The sequence below is a fragment of the Bacillus rossius genome, chromosome 3, assembly GCF_032445375.1.
Source record: "Bacillus rossius redtenbacheri isolate Brsri chromosome 3, Brsri_v3, whole genome shotgun sequence".
In the NCBI taxonomy this organism is placed as follows: Eukaryota; Metazoa; Arthropoda; class Insecta; order Phasmatodea; family Bacillidae; genus Bacillus; species Bacillus rossius.
In genome coordinates this window covers 43,440,026-43,455,823 of record NC_086332.1, presented here as the reverse complement: position 1 = coordinate 43,455,823, position 15,798 = coordinate 43,440,026, and the positions used below count along the sequence as shown (strand labels likewise).

At 40.9% G+C, this 15,798-nt stretch overlaps 1 protein-coding gene across 1 annotated transcript in view; it reads right to left on the bottom strand.

The window, feature by feature from the left end:
- LOC134530596 (uncharacterized) overlaps positions 1-15,798 on the bottom strand; it is a 60,115-nt gene that overhangs the window by 2,052 nt on the left and 42,265 nt on the right. Inside the window, exons 6-15 of the mRNA XM_063365571.1 lie at positions 15,259-15,406; positions 13,330-13,430; positions 11,983-12,055; positions 9,314-9,369; positions 6,934-7,044; positions 4,548-4,645; positions 2,751-2,802; positions 1,669-1,700; positions 1,517-1,589; positions 21-234 (exon numbers count right to left, since the gene is read on the bottom strand). Coding sequence (XP_063221641.1) covers positions 21-234; positions 1,517-1,589; positions 1,669-1,700; positions 2,751-2,802; positions 4,548-4,645; positions 6,934-7,044; positions 9,314-9,369; positions 11,983-12,055; positions 13,330-13,430; positions 15,259-15,406 — 958 coding nt within the window. The remainder of the gene's footprint in view (positions 1-20; positions 235-1,516; positions 1,590-1,668; positions 1,701-2,750; positions 2,803-4,547; positions 4,646-6,933; positions 7,045-9,313; positions 9,370-11,982; positions 12,056-13,329; positions 13,431-15,258; positions 15,407-15,798) is intronic.

The following is a 15,798-nucleotide window of genomic DNA, read 5'->3' as shown; positions in this document are numbered from 1 at the left end:
GCAAGAAATTTTGAACTGACCATTGGTGGTACTGGCAGAGTAGTCCTTGTGGACGACCTTCTTCTTCAAGGCCCTGATCTTGTTCTCCGGCATCTGCACTATGCTGTCTCTCAGGAAGGATGCCAGAGTGCGCAGTTTCTCCTTCAGCTTGGTGTGGTGGCGGAAGGACACCTTCGGGAGCTGCCGTGGCAAATCCTCTTCAAACACTGCTTCCACCAGCTGTGTTACCGACGGCTGCAACACAAGCGGTCGTTATCGGGGCTCATCTCAACAGCTTGTAACATCATTTACAGTTCTCCAGAATGAAACATGTTAAGTTGGGTTCTGTGCTACCAATAAAGGTTTTAAGACAGAAACCCTAATTATACTTAGCTTTGAACCAGATTTATTACAGAGTCTATGCTCTCATAAACCATGAGCAACACTATATTTTTTACTATTTTTAATTCTTGATTAGTTTTTTTTTTCCATTATAAATAATAATTTAATAATTTCACAAAAGCTGTAGTCTATATAGTCTATATAGTGCAGGCTGTCAAGGATATATATTTTTTATCAGACACAAATATAGTTGCCTAACAAATTGAAACGCATCGTGCAAATGCATGCTCGCACACACGCACAACTTACCCCGCAAAGGAGATACGCCTTCATCAAAACAACTTATCATGCACAAAATGTAAACGAACACCTTCACCGGCTCACTTGTCCTCTGAACAAAGATGGTAGTCGCCAAACAATCAGTGGCGTAGCCAGGATTTGTGTATGGGGGGTGTTAAGAAGCATGCCCCCCCCCCCCCCCCCCTCTCCGTATTAAAGCGGGGGGTCCGGGGGTCCTCCCCCGTGAAAATTTGGATTTTAATGTGTAAAATAGTGCTATTGTAGCAGTTTTCGGTACTTAAATTTAGTTATTGTAATGGTAAAAATTTTATTAATTTTAATATGAAATTTGTTTGAGTGATGAATAAGAAATTAATTAAAGATTTGGTGCTAAGGGGGGGGGGGGGGGGGTTTGAACCCCTAACCCCCCCCCCCCCTCCCCGGCTACGCCCCTGCAAACAATAAGAACTATGAAGGTAACCAGTTATTCACTAACACCTGCAAAGTGCTGCTACCTAGTGTCAGAAGTGAGAACTAGGAATGGTCTGTACGACCTTCCCCTAAGTCTATTTGTGACATGAGAACACATGAGGACAGATGTTTACACATCATTGGCGAGTACTGAAAGACTTGCTTACAATTTTTTATTTATTTATTTTTTTAAGTTCTGTTACAAAACTTTAACGTTAGGTATTGGGGAGGGAGCCCTACTAAATAATTTGCCCCCGGCCCTCTTAGTTTCTATCGACGACCCTTTACATAAGCATGGGCCACCTTTATTATGTTTGAAATATCCTAACAAGTTAATAAACTAATTGAACAGCCCTGCTCTAGGTGAGCTGCGGCCAAAAGCTAAGCAAACAGTGCAGTTGCATGACGAATAAACAGTGGAGGAAGTTGACTGGATGTTACTCACTGCTGGAGTCTTGGCGACACTCGTGTCTACAATAGCCATCGCTTTTGTCTCGGGAGTGTGCGGGACCTGAAACCTACATCAGTCGCACACGTCACGTTGTGAAGCACTCTGTTACTCATGAGGAAATCAAACTGGGCAGCTGGATGTCTTACCTGATCAAAGGATCGCTTGAAATCTCTTCTTTCTGGAAAATAAAATTGGTTGTCTGTAAAGTCTGTTTACGGACGATAGTTTAACATGACATCATAACAAAACATTGATGAAATGATTGCATACTTTTATGAATAAAATTGAATCATTTTTATTGAATTATCACTATTTTGTATGGATACAAAGGAGGAGTGAAATGAAATCTACAATTTAATTGATAAATTTACTTTTAATTGCACTCATTAATTCAAATATGTTTGCTATTTAACTTCTTCCAATCTGTGTTATTCTGTTAAGGATAGGACGATGATAGGAAAAGTAGGAAACGAATGGGAGTGCTTCAAGTTTAATGTGCCTCGAAAAAGTCAAATCGATGGTTGTTCCAATCGAGTGGAAGAGATAGATGCGGCGCAAGCGTACAATGAGCGTAATGGGACAGTGTAACGGAACAATGTGCGTAACGGGACACTTTTTTGTACGTGCAGCCAGCGTTCATCGATTTATTAGACGTCACGTCAAAAATAATAGTCTGAAAATTACTATTGCTGTACAACAAAAATAATGTCAAAAATAAATATGTTTTACGTTGCGTAGTTACTGCACACAGAAGCCTGATGCAAAGGGTCGGCCGTGATCATAATGGACGCTCAGACGAGCACATTCTTGGACACAGACTTAGTCCCCCTTAACTAAGAAGCCCAGGGGCTGGAATTGAACCACTGACATTTAACACATGATTCTGTGGCTTTCACATCAGCTTAAAAATGATTGGCTAATTAGCTTCTAAGTAGGCCTACTGACTAGGTTTTCATACATACTGTGTTAATGGCATCTTTTGTGACAGAAATCCAGCCACTTTGCTGAGAAACATTTTAGTTTTGTGCAGTGGCATCTTCAATAGATGTTGTCTTCCTAATTTTTTTCACATGGATCAGTTTTTTGTTCAAGTGTACCTATGATCATAAATATGTGATTCATGGAGATGAGCAATCATGTAGGTCCACTACCATTTTTGGTGGTAATAGCAGGTACCTTGAACTCAATTAAGTTACTTTCAGAAGTTTGTTTTTAATGGGAAAAGTACCTTCTGACACTCTGGCTGAGAGGTTTGTGTCACTTTTTCACTCTTCTCTTCTCTGGAGGTGAAACACCGTGGAACCAGACATGGAAAAAAAAAAAAAACACCAAAAGAAAGTTCACTTTTTGTCAAAACAGTGGTTTTGCAAAAGAAAAGCAATGGATGTTCTTGTGCCAGAAACAGTTGAATGACAGTGAATAAATGAATTAGTGTTATTACTATCATCAATATTGAGATCATAAAAGACAAATTTTAAGGGGGAAAAAGGGGGGGGGGGGATACCTTAAGAAATCAACCAGATAACGGTAGCGTCCGCCACGTTTTTCATTTGCAATAAATCCAAATTGAAACCACCTGGCAATCAAAACTAAACGTCTGCATTTGTTAGATGTAAAATGTGTGAATTTTCTTTTGTACTATAACAATTATTCCTTCCTTTTCCGCAATACGCTAAGTAGCCCGTTTCTACAGTGACACTGGTACGTATTAACGGGAACAGATCCGTACTTGCAAGATACTTACGTTTTACTATCTGTCTATCGATTATACTATTCACGTAAAAGTAATAAAAGTTCCCTAAAAATTAAGTTAATAAAAAAATAACGATCTGAGAACAAAACACAGTTAGTATTTACAAGTTTAATAAAAATAAGCCACACAAGTAATTAAGAACACTAGATGTTGTAAAATATTAAACAATTTTTCACATATTTAAAAAGTAAACAAATATGGCTACCACAACGCTCGGCTTATTTTGGTCGCAAGGAGTAAGGTAAACGGAAGAGCTGAGCATTGCCGAGCTTCATACAAGCCCGCGTCCACATGCTTGCTTGTAGCTACTCCGTTCCGTGAGATCCATCTCCGTTTCCGCGTCGTCTTAAAACGGGCCTAAGGAGGAACATATCTGTGCGCAGAACACAGTAATAAGACAGTAGTCATTTTCCAGAGAACACGTGTTTGAATGCTGGTGAGGCCACCTAAACAATTACCTTAAAGCTCTCCAGGAAAATGCTGGGCTGGCTCCTCACAACAAATCATGGAAGATAACATTCGTGTCCCTTATTAAGATGTTCATTGTGTAGAAGCAAAGGGTTTCATGAGAATATCGTAATGTGTTTATTCCGAGATAGCAAAAAAAAAATGCTTGAATAAGGCTTGCCATCAAACATTCATTAGGCGTGTCATGACATGTACATTAGCTTGCAGCAAGCTTCATTCAAGCTAGCTGGTCTTCACGTGTCAAGCTTGCAGCAAGCCTGCCAAGGCATGCTCACAGAAGTACGTAACACTTGTCACATTACAAGCCAGATCCAGAAAGCAAGTCTCAGCCTTAATGGTCAAATGTAAGTTTGTGTCAAGAGCTAGGAGTTTGGTAGGAATATACGAAAGATAGGCGAATGAGACCCAGGAGAGTGGGTTGAAATTGCTTCATTCCCACCCATCCCCCTTAAAACCAACAATTTCCCCCAAACCCCCCGTACAAAAAAGTTACTTACCTAGGACTTTTGATTTGAGAATGTCCAACCAAGTGGTCTGGGGCTCCCAACACGAAAGTTTTTGAAAATTAGTCGATCAAAAATGTATTTTTTTTTTATTTTTTTTATGAAAATAAACACTAAGGTACTAAGTGAAATAGGCTATAGCACTTTAGGGGCAATTTATGTCAACAGATAAAATATTTATAATTTGTGTTTATTTTTTTTATATAATTTCCCACCTCTATTCCCCCCCGGGCTAGTGTTGGAAACCCTCCCTGTTCGGCGCAACTCGCTGAGTGGGCGGGCCCGACAGGTGGCGACTCACGTCGGCTGCTGGCCGTCGATGGAGCGCCTGCGCAGAGCGTCTACGAGCACCTGGGAGGTGCGGCCCGCGACCGCGCTCTCCTTCGCCCTGCTCACCCTCTGCAACAAGGAGGCCCGCTGTCTTCCCGCTGCCACGCGCGACTGCTATCCGCGGGTTCGGCGGCCTCCGCGACCCCCTGCATGCTCGGCCAAACGTCTCCTTTCCGTCACAGCCGGGTAACTTGGGTCTCCGATTGGCCTACATTCCTTCCAGTTAAACAGTTAACCGATGGCAGAAGAAGCACAGCGGTACCTCTGTTTGATTTTCAGCATATCACCAGGGCCATGCATTTTTCGCGAAAAGATTCTCAAGAGTAGCTGGAAGTTGAAACACACTGTATCATCGTCTGTGTTTCGTTTATGGGCGAGGTTCTTTCAGATACATGTCCACTGTTACAACACCAATCATAGTACTAATTCAGAAAACACGTCCTGAGTGGCTCTCTCGCAGACGGTCGCCAATCAGAAGGAAGAAACCGCTGGTGCGGGTATAGCTAGTTGCAGTCTAACAGGCGTTTAGAATTTTTTTTTCTCGAAAAATGCCTGCCCCTTACATAATAAATGAGTCCGCGAATTTTTTCTGTCTCTAGCGATTGCATTTCGAAAGCGTGACTGTAGTGTATTGTACGTAAATAAGGACAGGGAATAAGGTTGACGGACATTACGCCAGTTTGGTAGAGATAATGGCTGACGGACATTACGCCAGTTTGGTAGAGATAATGGAATAATATGGAAGGTTGTGGTACCCGCACTACCGTTCCCACTCACCAACCAAAAAACATCTTAGACTTGAGACAACGTTCGGACTCGTGTTGATACTATTAGGCATGCGGTGAAGTGATGCAGAAAGTAGATTTTGAGCATGAACCAGTTATCATAGTAGTGCAATGGCCTTTAACTAGCGTTGATAGTAGTGCATCATCCTTGAACATTTCTGCTGAAGACAAACTAACTAAACGTACATTTTGGTTTTTATTGTTCATATAATTATAATTTTTTTAATCTTTTTAATGGTTAAACGCTGTTTTAATTAATTATTTTCTCATGTCAAAATATCATGATTCCAAAACTCACTAAAATATTTGTTTCAAATTATTTGTTTTGTTTATCCCAATGTGGACTTTTATTTAAGAATTTGACTTCATTTTTCATTTAACACTGGCAAAAAAAAATTGTTAAACGAACGTATGCGCTTTTAGACGGACAAGCGTAGCAGGAAAAAAAAAGGGGGGGGGGGGGGGAAGAATGTTGAAAAACATAAAAATCTATAATTTCCAAAAAAAAACAAAGGATACATATTGAAAGTAAACAGCTGGCAAAATGGTTCTACTCCCCCGCCCCCTTTTCCACAGATTTGTTTGAAGCATTAAGACGCCCACATGAATTATTCCAGTAATTGCACTTTGAGGCGCCTCCCCTGTAGAGGCTTCCTGGGACGGTGCCCGAACACTTATTGCTGGAGACAAGATTTTATGGTTTTTTTCTTGTCTGTTTCACTTTTCAAACAGTCAAGTATTGCATAAATACTTTTATTCTTATATATATTCTTTTTATATTTGACAATATTATTCTTAATACTACTAATTTCACCAAAATAGTAAAATTTAGAATGCTTTACGAGAAAATAATACGAAGTAAAAAGGTTTAGTAGATTTTTAACCTATTATAGGCGAACATTTTTTGAAAGAAAAAGATACCAAAATCGCAGTAAAATGAAAACAAAAAAAAAATTATGCTAATAAGAGGTACATGCTCAAACAAGTTGAAAATTAAATTTTTCTAACAATTTGGTTTATATATTTTGTTACAAATCTTAGGTTAAGAAGTGAGATTCTTTTGATATGTTACTAATAAAACATTTAATTTGATTGCAGTTTCAGCTACGTCTAGCTCGATTCCGCGATTTAAATCGCGCGTTGGCGCTAAACGGCGTGTATTTGTTTGAATTCCGGCGTCGACATGCCTCATCGGTAGAGACCCGGAAATTTCGCGGATTAATTTAGTTGCAAGCTAGAATGCAAACCTCCACACTCTCGCACTGTGTTCATGATTGGTCCGCAGTTATCTGGACACGCCCCTCCACGACCGTGAGCCAACGATGCCCAGCTAGGAGAGAAGTAAGCGAATCAGGTAGTGCCAAATAACAAAGATAAAATTGTTCTCGCTAAGAAATCAACCAATGGGAAAGTAAACATGGGTCGAGCACACCTATAACTTTTAATTCTATCCTGAGGCCAGAAGAATCCGCGACATTTCCGGGTCTCTACTCATCGGCGTTATCGTAATCCGCCGCAAACTGACTGTTGTCTGTGACCTGTGACCTGTGACCTGGGACTGGCGGCTCGCACCTGTGTCAGCCTCTCCAGCACCTCCTCCACCATCCGGGTCACCTGCTTGACGGTGAACGACAGCACAGTGCTGTCCACGAGCTCGTCGATCACGGACGTCACTGCCTCCGGCTGCCGCAGAAACACACGTCTACAGCCACGCCCAGTCTCACGTGCATGCGTTCACCGACAGGGCCGCTGCATAACTTAAGGTTCTAGCCCGTTTATCTCTCCCAACAATACAGTTTAAAAATTAAATGCAGATACAGAACAACCCATCCACTCTCAGCGTATTTTTAAATACTATTAGTAAACAGACACCACTCGGATTCGGATATCTTGAGCAGTTTTCAAATCGCGTTTTTTTTTTCTGTAGAAATGCACACAAAATGTGAACCCAGTTTTTTTTTATATATTTATTGTTACGAACGTGGGGGAGGCAAGGCTGCGATTTGCGCCAGGTACCCAGGCGGTCTGGCGGGCCCGCACGGCCACTGACGTCACGCACGCATACCTTCGGGGATTAGAGCGGCCCGGCCTCACCTACCCCCTGACCCCTGCCCCAGGAGCTGTTATCCGTCCCTTCTTAGCGGCCCTGAGAATCCCGCGGGCCTACTGACCACCGCGTGGAAAGGCGTGAATGAGCGCCGCTGTTCAGGATGCTTCGAGCCCGGAATGACCCGACACGTCAAAACCACTCCAGGCAGTTCCAGAAAGACGGCCTACGGGTACAAAAGTGACGACGCCAGCCTCCGCGGGAGTTCCAGCAGGCGAGTTGAGTGAAGTGCGGGTTCGGCGAGCGGCAAGACGGGACCGTGCGAGTGCGACCGAGTGGCGCTAGAGACTGTGTGTGGACAGGGGCGTGGTAAGGGGCGAACCATTGTCGAGCCTAGCTCCAGTGAGGAGTGCGAACTGTGGACTGGACAGATACTTAGGTATTTGTGAACAGACATAAAGTGTGGTGATTTAATTAGTAATGTAAATATTATTAATTAATAATTTGGCTATCCTTACTAACCCCCTTTCTCCCCACTCGTAACCATATATACATATACGTATATATAAAACTGCTCATTATATATCTTAGTGGTGTCTGTTCACTAATAGCATTTTAAAATACGATGACGGTGATTGGGTAGTTCTGTTTCCGTATTTAAGTTTTAAACTGTATATTTTTAAGAGAGTGAAACGGGCTAAAACATTAAGTGCTGTAGCGGCCCTGACAATCAAACATTTTGAATGGAAATTCATGGTCAGTGGAATCATTTGTTTGCAAAATAATTCATTGATGTGAACCTAACAACTTTGCAATTATTATATTTTTTTAGTTTGGTATATAATTGCTTATTACTACTTTTGCAATATTCAGTTTCAATTTGAATAGTTGTAAGGTGGGCCAAGCTTCACTTTAGTTCTGTACATCATGGTCAGGGGTTATTGACCGATGTTAACTAAAAAAAAAATGTTCAGTTCAGCTGAATTACTGCAAAACTTCGATTAAATATTTTACTTGTGGAAATGTCGGCGTTTTACGGCGAGCTTGTATTCCATTGGTGTGTGAGAACCACAGCAACTTGATGTTTGCGATATCTTTCAACTATTGTAAAACTACACTGTTAGAAATTACAGTAAATTTACGGACTTTTCAACGAAGAATTTAACTCAAACAAACGAAGAGTTCTTGGTAATTTAAAATAACCGGAACTTCGTAAAAATTACGCCGTATATCGACTGCCGAGTTGGATGTTCCGTTTTAAACAAAGGTAAACACACACACATTGAAAAAAAAAAATGTTATTACTGCAGACTTAATTTTTTTTAATGTTTTGTTAATATACCAAGAATTTTCTTTTGGATTCACGTTAGAAGTAAGTGAACACAGTGTCCGTAAATTTACGAAGATCTTTGGTTAATTTGTAAACCGTGTTCTTCGTAGATTGAAGGTGAAATTTTTTTAACAATTTACTTCCTTCCAAAGCGTTCTCACTTAACGTTATACATTCCTCTTGCAATGTTCTTAGCCTAAGATTAATACGTAAAAATTTATTTAGCGAACCAATATCCCTACAAAGTGCGCTAGTTTCTCCGTATTCCTTCAAAGCTTGGTTTTTTGAATAAATGTCACAAAATTAATTTTTTTATATCATGCAAATCGAATTAGAACATTGGTATCCGATACCGAGGTACCTTCGTACACGTGTTTACTATTTATTTAATATTTATTTAGCCAAAGAAACACACTACAGTGTGCAACAGTGCCTCTCAGACTCTGGAATGTTTAGCTATAGTGCTATCTGGATAACATTTATATTTATAGAATTGAACCTGAAACTGTAACGAGAAATCTTATACATATCTATTGATCACGCCTCTTGCACCAGCCAACGAGAAGTGCACTCACCGCTCTGCGCAGCCTCTCCAGTCTGTGCTTCGCCTCCAACAGCGCGTAGAAGGAATCTGCGCACACAACACCGTGCATCAGCCTGCCGACCGCAGAGCGCAGTAGATGTGACATGAACAGAGACCGGGAAAATTAGCGGTTTCATTTCGCGACAGGCCAGAAGCCAAACAAGTTTACCTGTTTTCCTGCGCCTGTGATTGGACAACAGTTGAGTAGAATGACCCTGAGCCTATGAAAAACCCTTACTTTGAGACGTGTCGAAACACAGGCAAACCAGACAACAGGTCTCACAATTCAGCAGCCAATGAGCAGGTGGCATTTCCCCCCCAGTACGCACAGGAATGTGCTGTCTATCCTGAATGTCAATGAAACCGCGAATTTTTCTCTAGTCCGTAAACACGAGTCTTGGGCTATGACAATTTTCACGAAAAGATTTCCAGACCAGCTGTGTGTTAAAACTTTGCAGCGTTGTCGGAGTTTTGTGGTTGGCTGGGTTTATTCCATGTGCATGTGTACTGTCAGCACACCAATCACAGCCAGCCTGTGCGGGAGCAGGCGCGCCTGAACGTCCCGGCGCAGACGGCCGCCAATTACAGGGAAACAATCGCTAGCGCGGGCGTAACTTGTTGCAGTCTAATGGGCGCTCAGATATTGTTGCCCCTAGACACGACTAGAGACTGCCCATGCATCATATCATACAGTTCAGTTTTTATTTTGTTTTTTTTTACGTTTTAAGTCTCGGTCTTCGAGTTAGTAAGTTCATTTTATTATTACAATCAACTAATGGATTTTCCTGTAATTTTATTCAAATATATACCTATCTGTCATTTTTTGTTGGGCCACAAATTTTTTCATCAGATATTTACTGAACGAAATTTTCGAGCTGTGTAAGGTCACGTAAATGATCATAATTATAATTAAACAATAGCGTTGCTTTTTACCGCTAGTTGATAAACCTCAGTAAATATATGTTGGCATAATTTGAGACTAAGCGTAAAATGAAAGAGATATATTGAAATATCTACAGGAAAATCCCTCAAATAATATGAGTAATGACAATAAAATGAAATAACGAGCATTTCGTGTGAGACAAAGGTTTAAAATACACTGTTAGAAATGTCACTGTTAAGAATGAAGTTTAGAATAACGCTGGTTACAAATTATCAAGGGATAATCGTAAATTTACGGACTGAGTTCACTTAATTTTGACATGAAGCTAAAAAAAAAAATATATTCTTGGTATAAGTATAAACCAAACATTTAAAAAATGGTTAAGTTTACAGCATAAACTCTTCTTTTGTCCACGTGTGTGTTTCCTACCTTTGTTTAGAATGAAACGTACAACTCAGAAGTCGAAACACGGCGTAGTTTCCACTTAGATACAGTTATTTAAAATTACGAAGAACTCTTCATCTGTTGAAAGTTAATTCTTCGTTGGAAAGTCCGTAAATTTACTGCAATTTCTATCAGTGTGTTACGGCTGTGCACCGAGGCTGCAGGCAAAGGAGACCTCCAAAATTCTAGCGGGCTTCGAACCACCTGGGTGCCGACTCGATACTCATGAACACGAGTCGTTCCGGGCACTGACCCCGACCTACAAACAAGCCAAACGGCTATTTGCCCAGAGCGCCAGTTTTTGAGGAGCGGGAGAAAATGAGGTGCGGGAAAAAAAAATAGGACAAAAAAATTGTCGAATCCTACAATTGAAAGCACAGCAGAACACGCCTTTGCCATAAGAGAAACACATGACCTGCAACAATCGTTTAGTATATTTAAATAATAAATAAATACAAACAGCCTATGTTTTGTAAAACTTTAGAATTTAGTTGCATAATGTGCTGTTTTAAAAAATGCTAATAAATAAGCTTAAATTTGAACAATGTTATGGTTTTTGGGGGAGAAATGGAAAAGGAAGGGCGACTACAGATTACGCGCCCAGAGCGCTAGCGGCCTGGAATCGGAGCGTGCCCGAAGCGCTGGGATCAGTCCCGCTCACTGCGTTCCTTCAGTCGAGCAATGAACAAGTAGTTTGTTCATTATTCAGTTTAGGAATAACTTTAACAACTGCAAGTTCCTCTGCCTAATTTTTGGGAACATAAATACACTTGAAAGAGCTTTTAGGAAATGGATTTTTCCTTGGACACGCTTGACCGGAGGCAGATGGGTTAAGAAAAGCAAGGGTGGGTGAGTGAATTCAATTTAGCTTCAATCATTTAACAGTAAGAATAATTCAGTGTTATGGCAAGGTAATTTCGTGTTGAATTTTTACACTCTCTAGTATTAGAGAATAACAAAATATGCAACTTCATTGAAATAACACAGATATTGACATTAAGCCATTCAATAACATAAGAATTGCAAAATGTGTATAAATATAAGTTTAGGAGATTATAAAACTAAAAAAAAAATGATAATATTTATACACTTCAAAAAATATATATTCTATAACGACAGCCTTCCAAATGTATCACCAAAGCACAAAAAATTAATTGTAACAGTTTTAAAAAATATTCCCTATGATATTTCCCTAGTTTTCAAAGCAATTTTCTGGTTATTAGAAAAGGAACGTTGTTTGCTAATTATTCCCAGCTCACATCTGCCCACTCCACGTGGGCACCTAGCCACCCGCACCTCAGCTGAAGTGTGAAAGGAGTGTGGTTGTTGGTTACCTTCTGCCGGCATGGACTGCAGCAGCTTCAGCGTCTCTGCTGGGGTCGGGCTCTTCCTGCCGTCCACCCGATCCTGCGGACAGAGAGGTTGGCGTCACCATGCTCTCCCCTCTCCTACTTAGTGAGTAACATGTAAGCCACGATGCGTGCTTACAAATCTCTAAATACCTCAGACAACCAGGCCTGTCCAAATAAAGACCATTCGAGTAGTCTCCAGGAACTGGAATAATTCGCGGTTTCACATCCAGGATGGACTCCACTATCCTCTACGTACTCGGGAAAATGCCACCTGGTTGCTTGTGATTCGATACGTCTTACGTTAAGGGTTTTAAATAGGCTCAAGAGTCCTTCTCGCCAAATGTGGTCAAATCACAAACGCAGCAAAAATGAAGGTAAACTTGTTCGGTTTCTAGCCCGTCGCGAAATGAAACCGCGAATTTTTTCCGGTCTCTATCCATAACCAATGGGTAATGTGAGTACAATCACTACGATACACTGACACAGATGATGATTACAGGCTTTTACGGCCATTGTATAATGAACTACATATCTTGGCTTTCGATTGGCTGACACCTGAACCAATAGGAAAGACATCACAACATAATTAGCCACCTGAAGGAGACCCCTTGGTAGTATTTACGATGGCGTAGCAATAAGTAACGCACATGCCAATTTTTAAGTAGAAAAATAATTAGTAAAAACTAAATTATTTACTAAAAAGGGAACTAGATGGCGCCACTGACTGGGCGCAATGCAAGATCTCGTGATTCCACGTACCGATAGCGTTCGTCAGTCACCGGTAAGATGGCGTCAGTGATTAACATCCTCAACTGTGGAGGAGCAACGACCATCCTCTTATTTCCATCTGAAGAAGTCCCATCCGCGAAGAAGTTCCTTGACGGTAAGATGTTTGACTGTGACGAAGCTTTCAAACGGGCCGTGCGAATGTGGCTCTGCTCGCAGCCCACGGAGTTCTATGAGACCCGATTTTTTCAAAAATCGTTGGGACAGATACCTCAACATGCATGGAAGTTATGTGGGAATGTAATAAATGTGTGGGTAATACTATCATTTCTGTTTCATATTTTCATCAATTGCTTTATTTTACGGTTTTTACATGATGTGCTTTACTTTTTGATACGCCCTCGTGCGTATATAGCCTCGCCACATTCTAGCCCTCAGTTGATTTCTCAGTCCTGAAGTTGCCTGCTGTTCAGAGCGAAATGTTAGTACAATCTACCACTTCAACGCGATTCGACCTCGAAAGCCAAGATATTATATTTTAAAAAAATGGCGTTTAAAATGATTGTTTGACAGCTGTCTATAAAGAAACGAGACCTCGCCTACCTGCCAGGCTTTAACAAATGCGGCTGACATTCGTTTCGTCCGCACCACAAACTGCTCCGATCTCACATTCTCCCTGGCCCACTTCGCTCTCCGGATCTTTTCTGGAAAATAGCACGGAAAAAACATAACCAAGTGACAAAGTTAATAATTGTTTCGTTATTGACAGCCAATGCAGGCGAGACAGGGATAAAGAAATTAGGTTAAAATAAAATCATCATATACCGTAATATGGACAATTTTATTCAAGTTAAATAGTACATGAGCTAACTTACGTTTAGGGAGAATTTTTACTAAGCAAAAAAATATATATATATTCTTTTTAACAATTATGAATACCGTAATACCTTAAAAAAATTATCATTAAATTTAAATACGTAAATTCGAAACAAAAAATGTATAAAACGATGCGTGCCCGGATGAACTATTATATACTACTGAGATTCTAATTCATACTTACTATCATCAGACGTTATCAAGCACCATTTCCGCAATGTTTTAGACGGAACAGTATGGTGATGGTGAGGTTAAGAAGTGACTTCAACTACGTCAGAGCATGCAGTCACCTGATAATTCCTAACTCCATGCATGAAACGCATATTCCGTTACAAAAAAAATTACATAGTGCTGAGAGAATAAGATAAAGAAAGGGCACGATAGCAAACACTTAAAACCAGAACACACCCCGCATAATTTATTGACGTACGTAAAACAATCATACGTCTTTAACTCCAGGATAAAAAATTTAACCAACACCAAGTTCAATACTAAAAGGGTTAATTGCAATAGTGAAAATATCACGTTAACGTTAGCTAACATTGGTTAGCAAGTTACGTTAAAACACATAAGACGTGTGAAGGATGGAAAAATTCACAAATACTCGTGGTGAACGAACAACGGTGAAATCCGCGCCTTTGAGTGTCTGGCAGGTAATACACGAGCAGCAATTAAGCTTGGTGCACAATTGAAAAATTAAAATTAACAGTAAGTCATGCGCACAATATTTGACCACCATGTTTTCGGACCTACTGATCCACAATAGCACACAGGTCGGTCCTGTGCATGGGGACAGGTCGTGCGCATAGGAAGTAAGTTAATCGATTTTATTTCTCTTACGGATGCATGGTGCAACAACCAATGAGAATAGGGTAGGAAACCATTTTTTTGGGACTGCAGAACTGTTTATGTTTATCAATCATATTGTGGCAATAAATTGTCGTGACATTTCAATGCTCAGGTGTAATTCCTGCTTGAAAAAAATTAAATAACGCTATTACCTATAAGTCACTAGCAAAAAATTGTAAATTAAAAAAAGAATGTTTCGTTGTTAGAATGGTTGACTAAGAATTTATATATAACCCTTATTTGTTTATATGTTGAAAAACTGTGCTCACAAAATGCTGGTCAGATGTCACGTATAACCATTTGGTAGTTAACTGCCAACAGATGTCGGATACATCGCGAACTTTCTTTGGCAGGAATTGACATGTACATTAGGTTCACACCTCAAAATAATCATCGATACTCCCCCAGGCATGTAATCCCGTTAGGGCGTGGTCCTGGTTAGGAGAAAGATGGGTCTTTTACATGCCAGACACTGTTACCAGTGCCTAACATGGGTTCCGAGAACCGGGAAATGGATTCGCCATTTCCAATCGCGGCATGTTACTGGAGAGCGCACGGCTAGGTCGAGAGGTTGAGGAGACCCATCCCAACTTCGGCCCCAGCGACCCGCCCCCAGCTCCGCCGTTAAACCCCCAGACCACCTGCAGAGCCAGCCCCCTCAGTGGGATCTGAGCAGCACCGACACGGAACATCACCTCTCACAGGAATTGAAAGTGAGATTTCAATTGTGAACCGACTTCGCCGTGCACTCGCACGTTTTTTTAATTAATTGTGAACCCAGCCTCAGGCAGCGCCAGCCGCGCCCACCTTCCATGGCGCTCCACTGCCTCCGGTAGGCGGCCCTCAGCCGGGCGACCTGATGCCGCATCTCCTCCTCGGACCGGCGCAGCAGCTCGCCGTTGCGGTGCTTGGTCTTCAGCTGGGCGATGGACCTCTGCAGCCACTCCCTGGTCACCTGTCGGCCGCGTCCGCACTCCGCACTCCACCCACTCCGCGCTCGTTTCTCACAGGTTACACTTCTGCAGGCGCGTCACGAAACGAAGAAAAAAAAAATTTGATGGGAGTGAATTTTTTTTTATTCCCGATGCGCACGCACCAGTCAACAAATTTTTCACAGGATGAAAAAAAAAAGGCTACTAACAAATAAAAATTATATATTTGTTCTTACATCTCATACAATAGTAATTTATATTGAATACTGGTCCATATCATTTTAAAAAAAATATTTATTTATTGTGAATATTGGTGTCAGATTTTGTGTTAATATACTTTTTCAAGTTTTTTTTTCCAAATGTATTTACGTAAGTGACGTTATCTTTCCGTATGTAAAATTCAATGGCATTATAA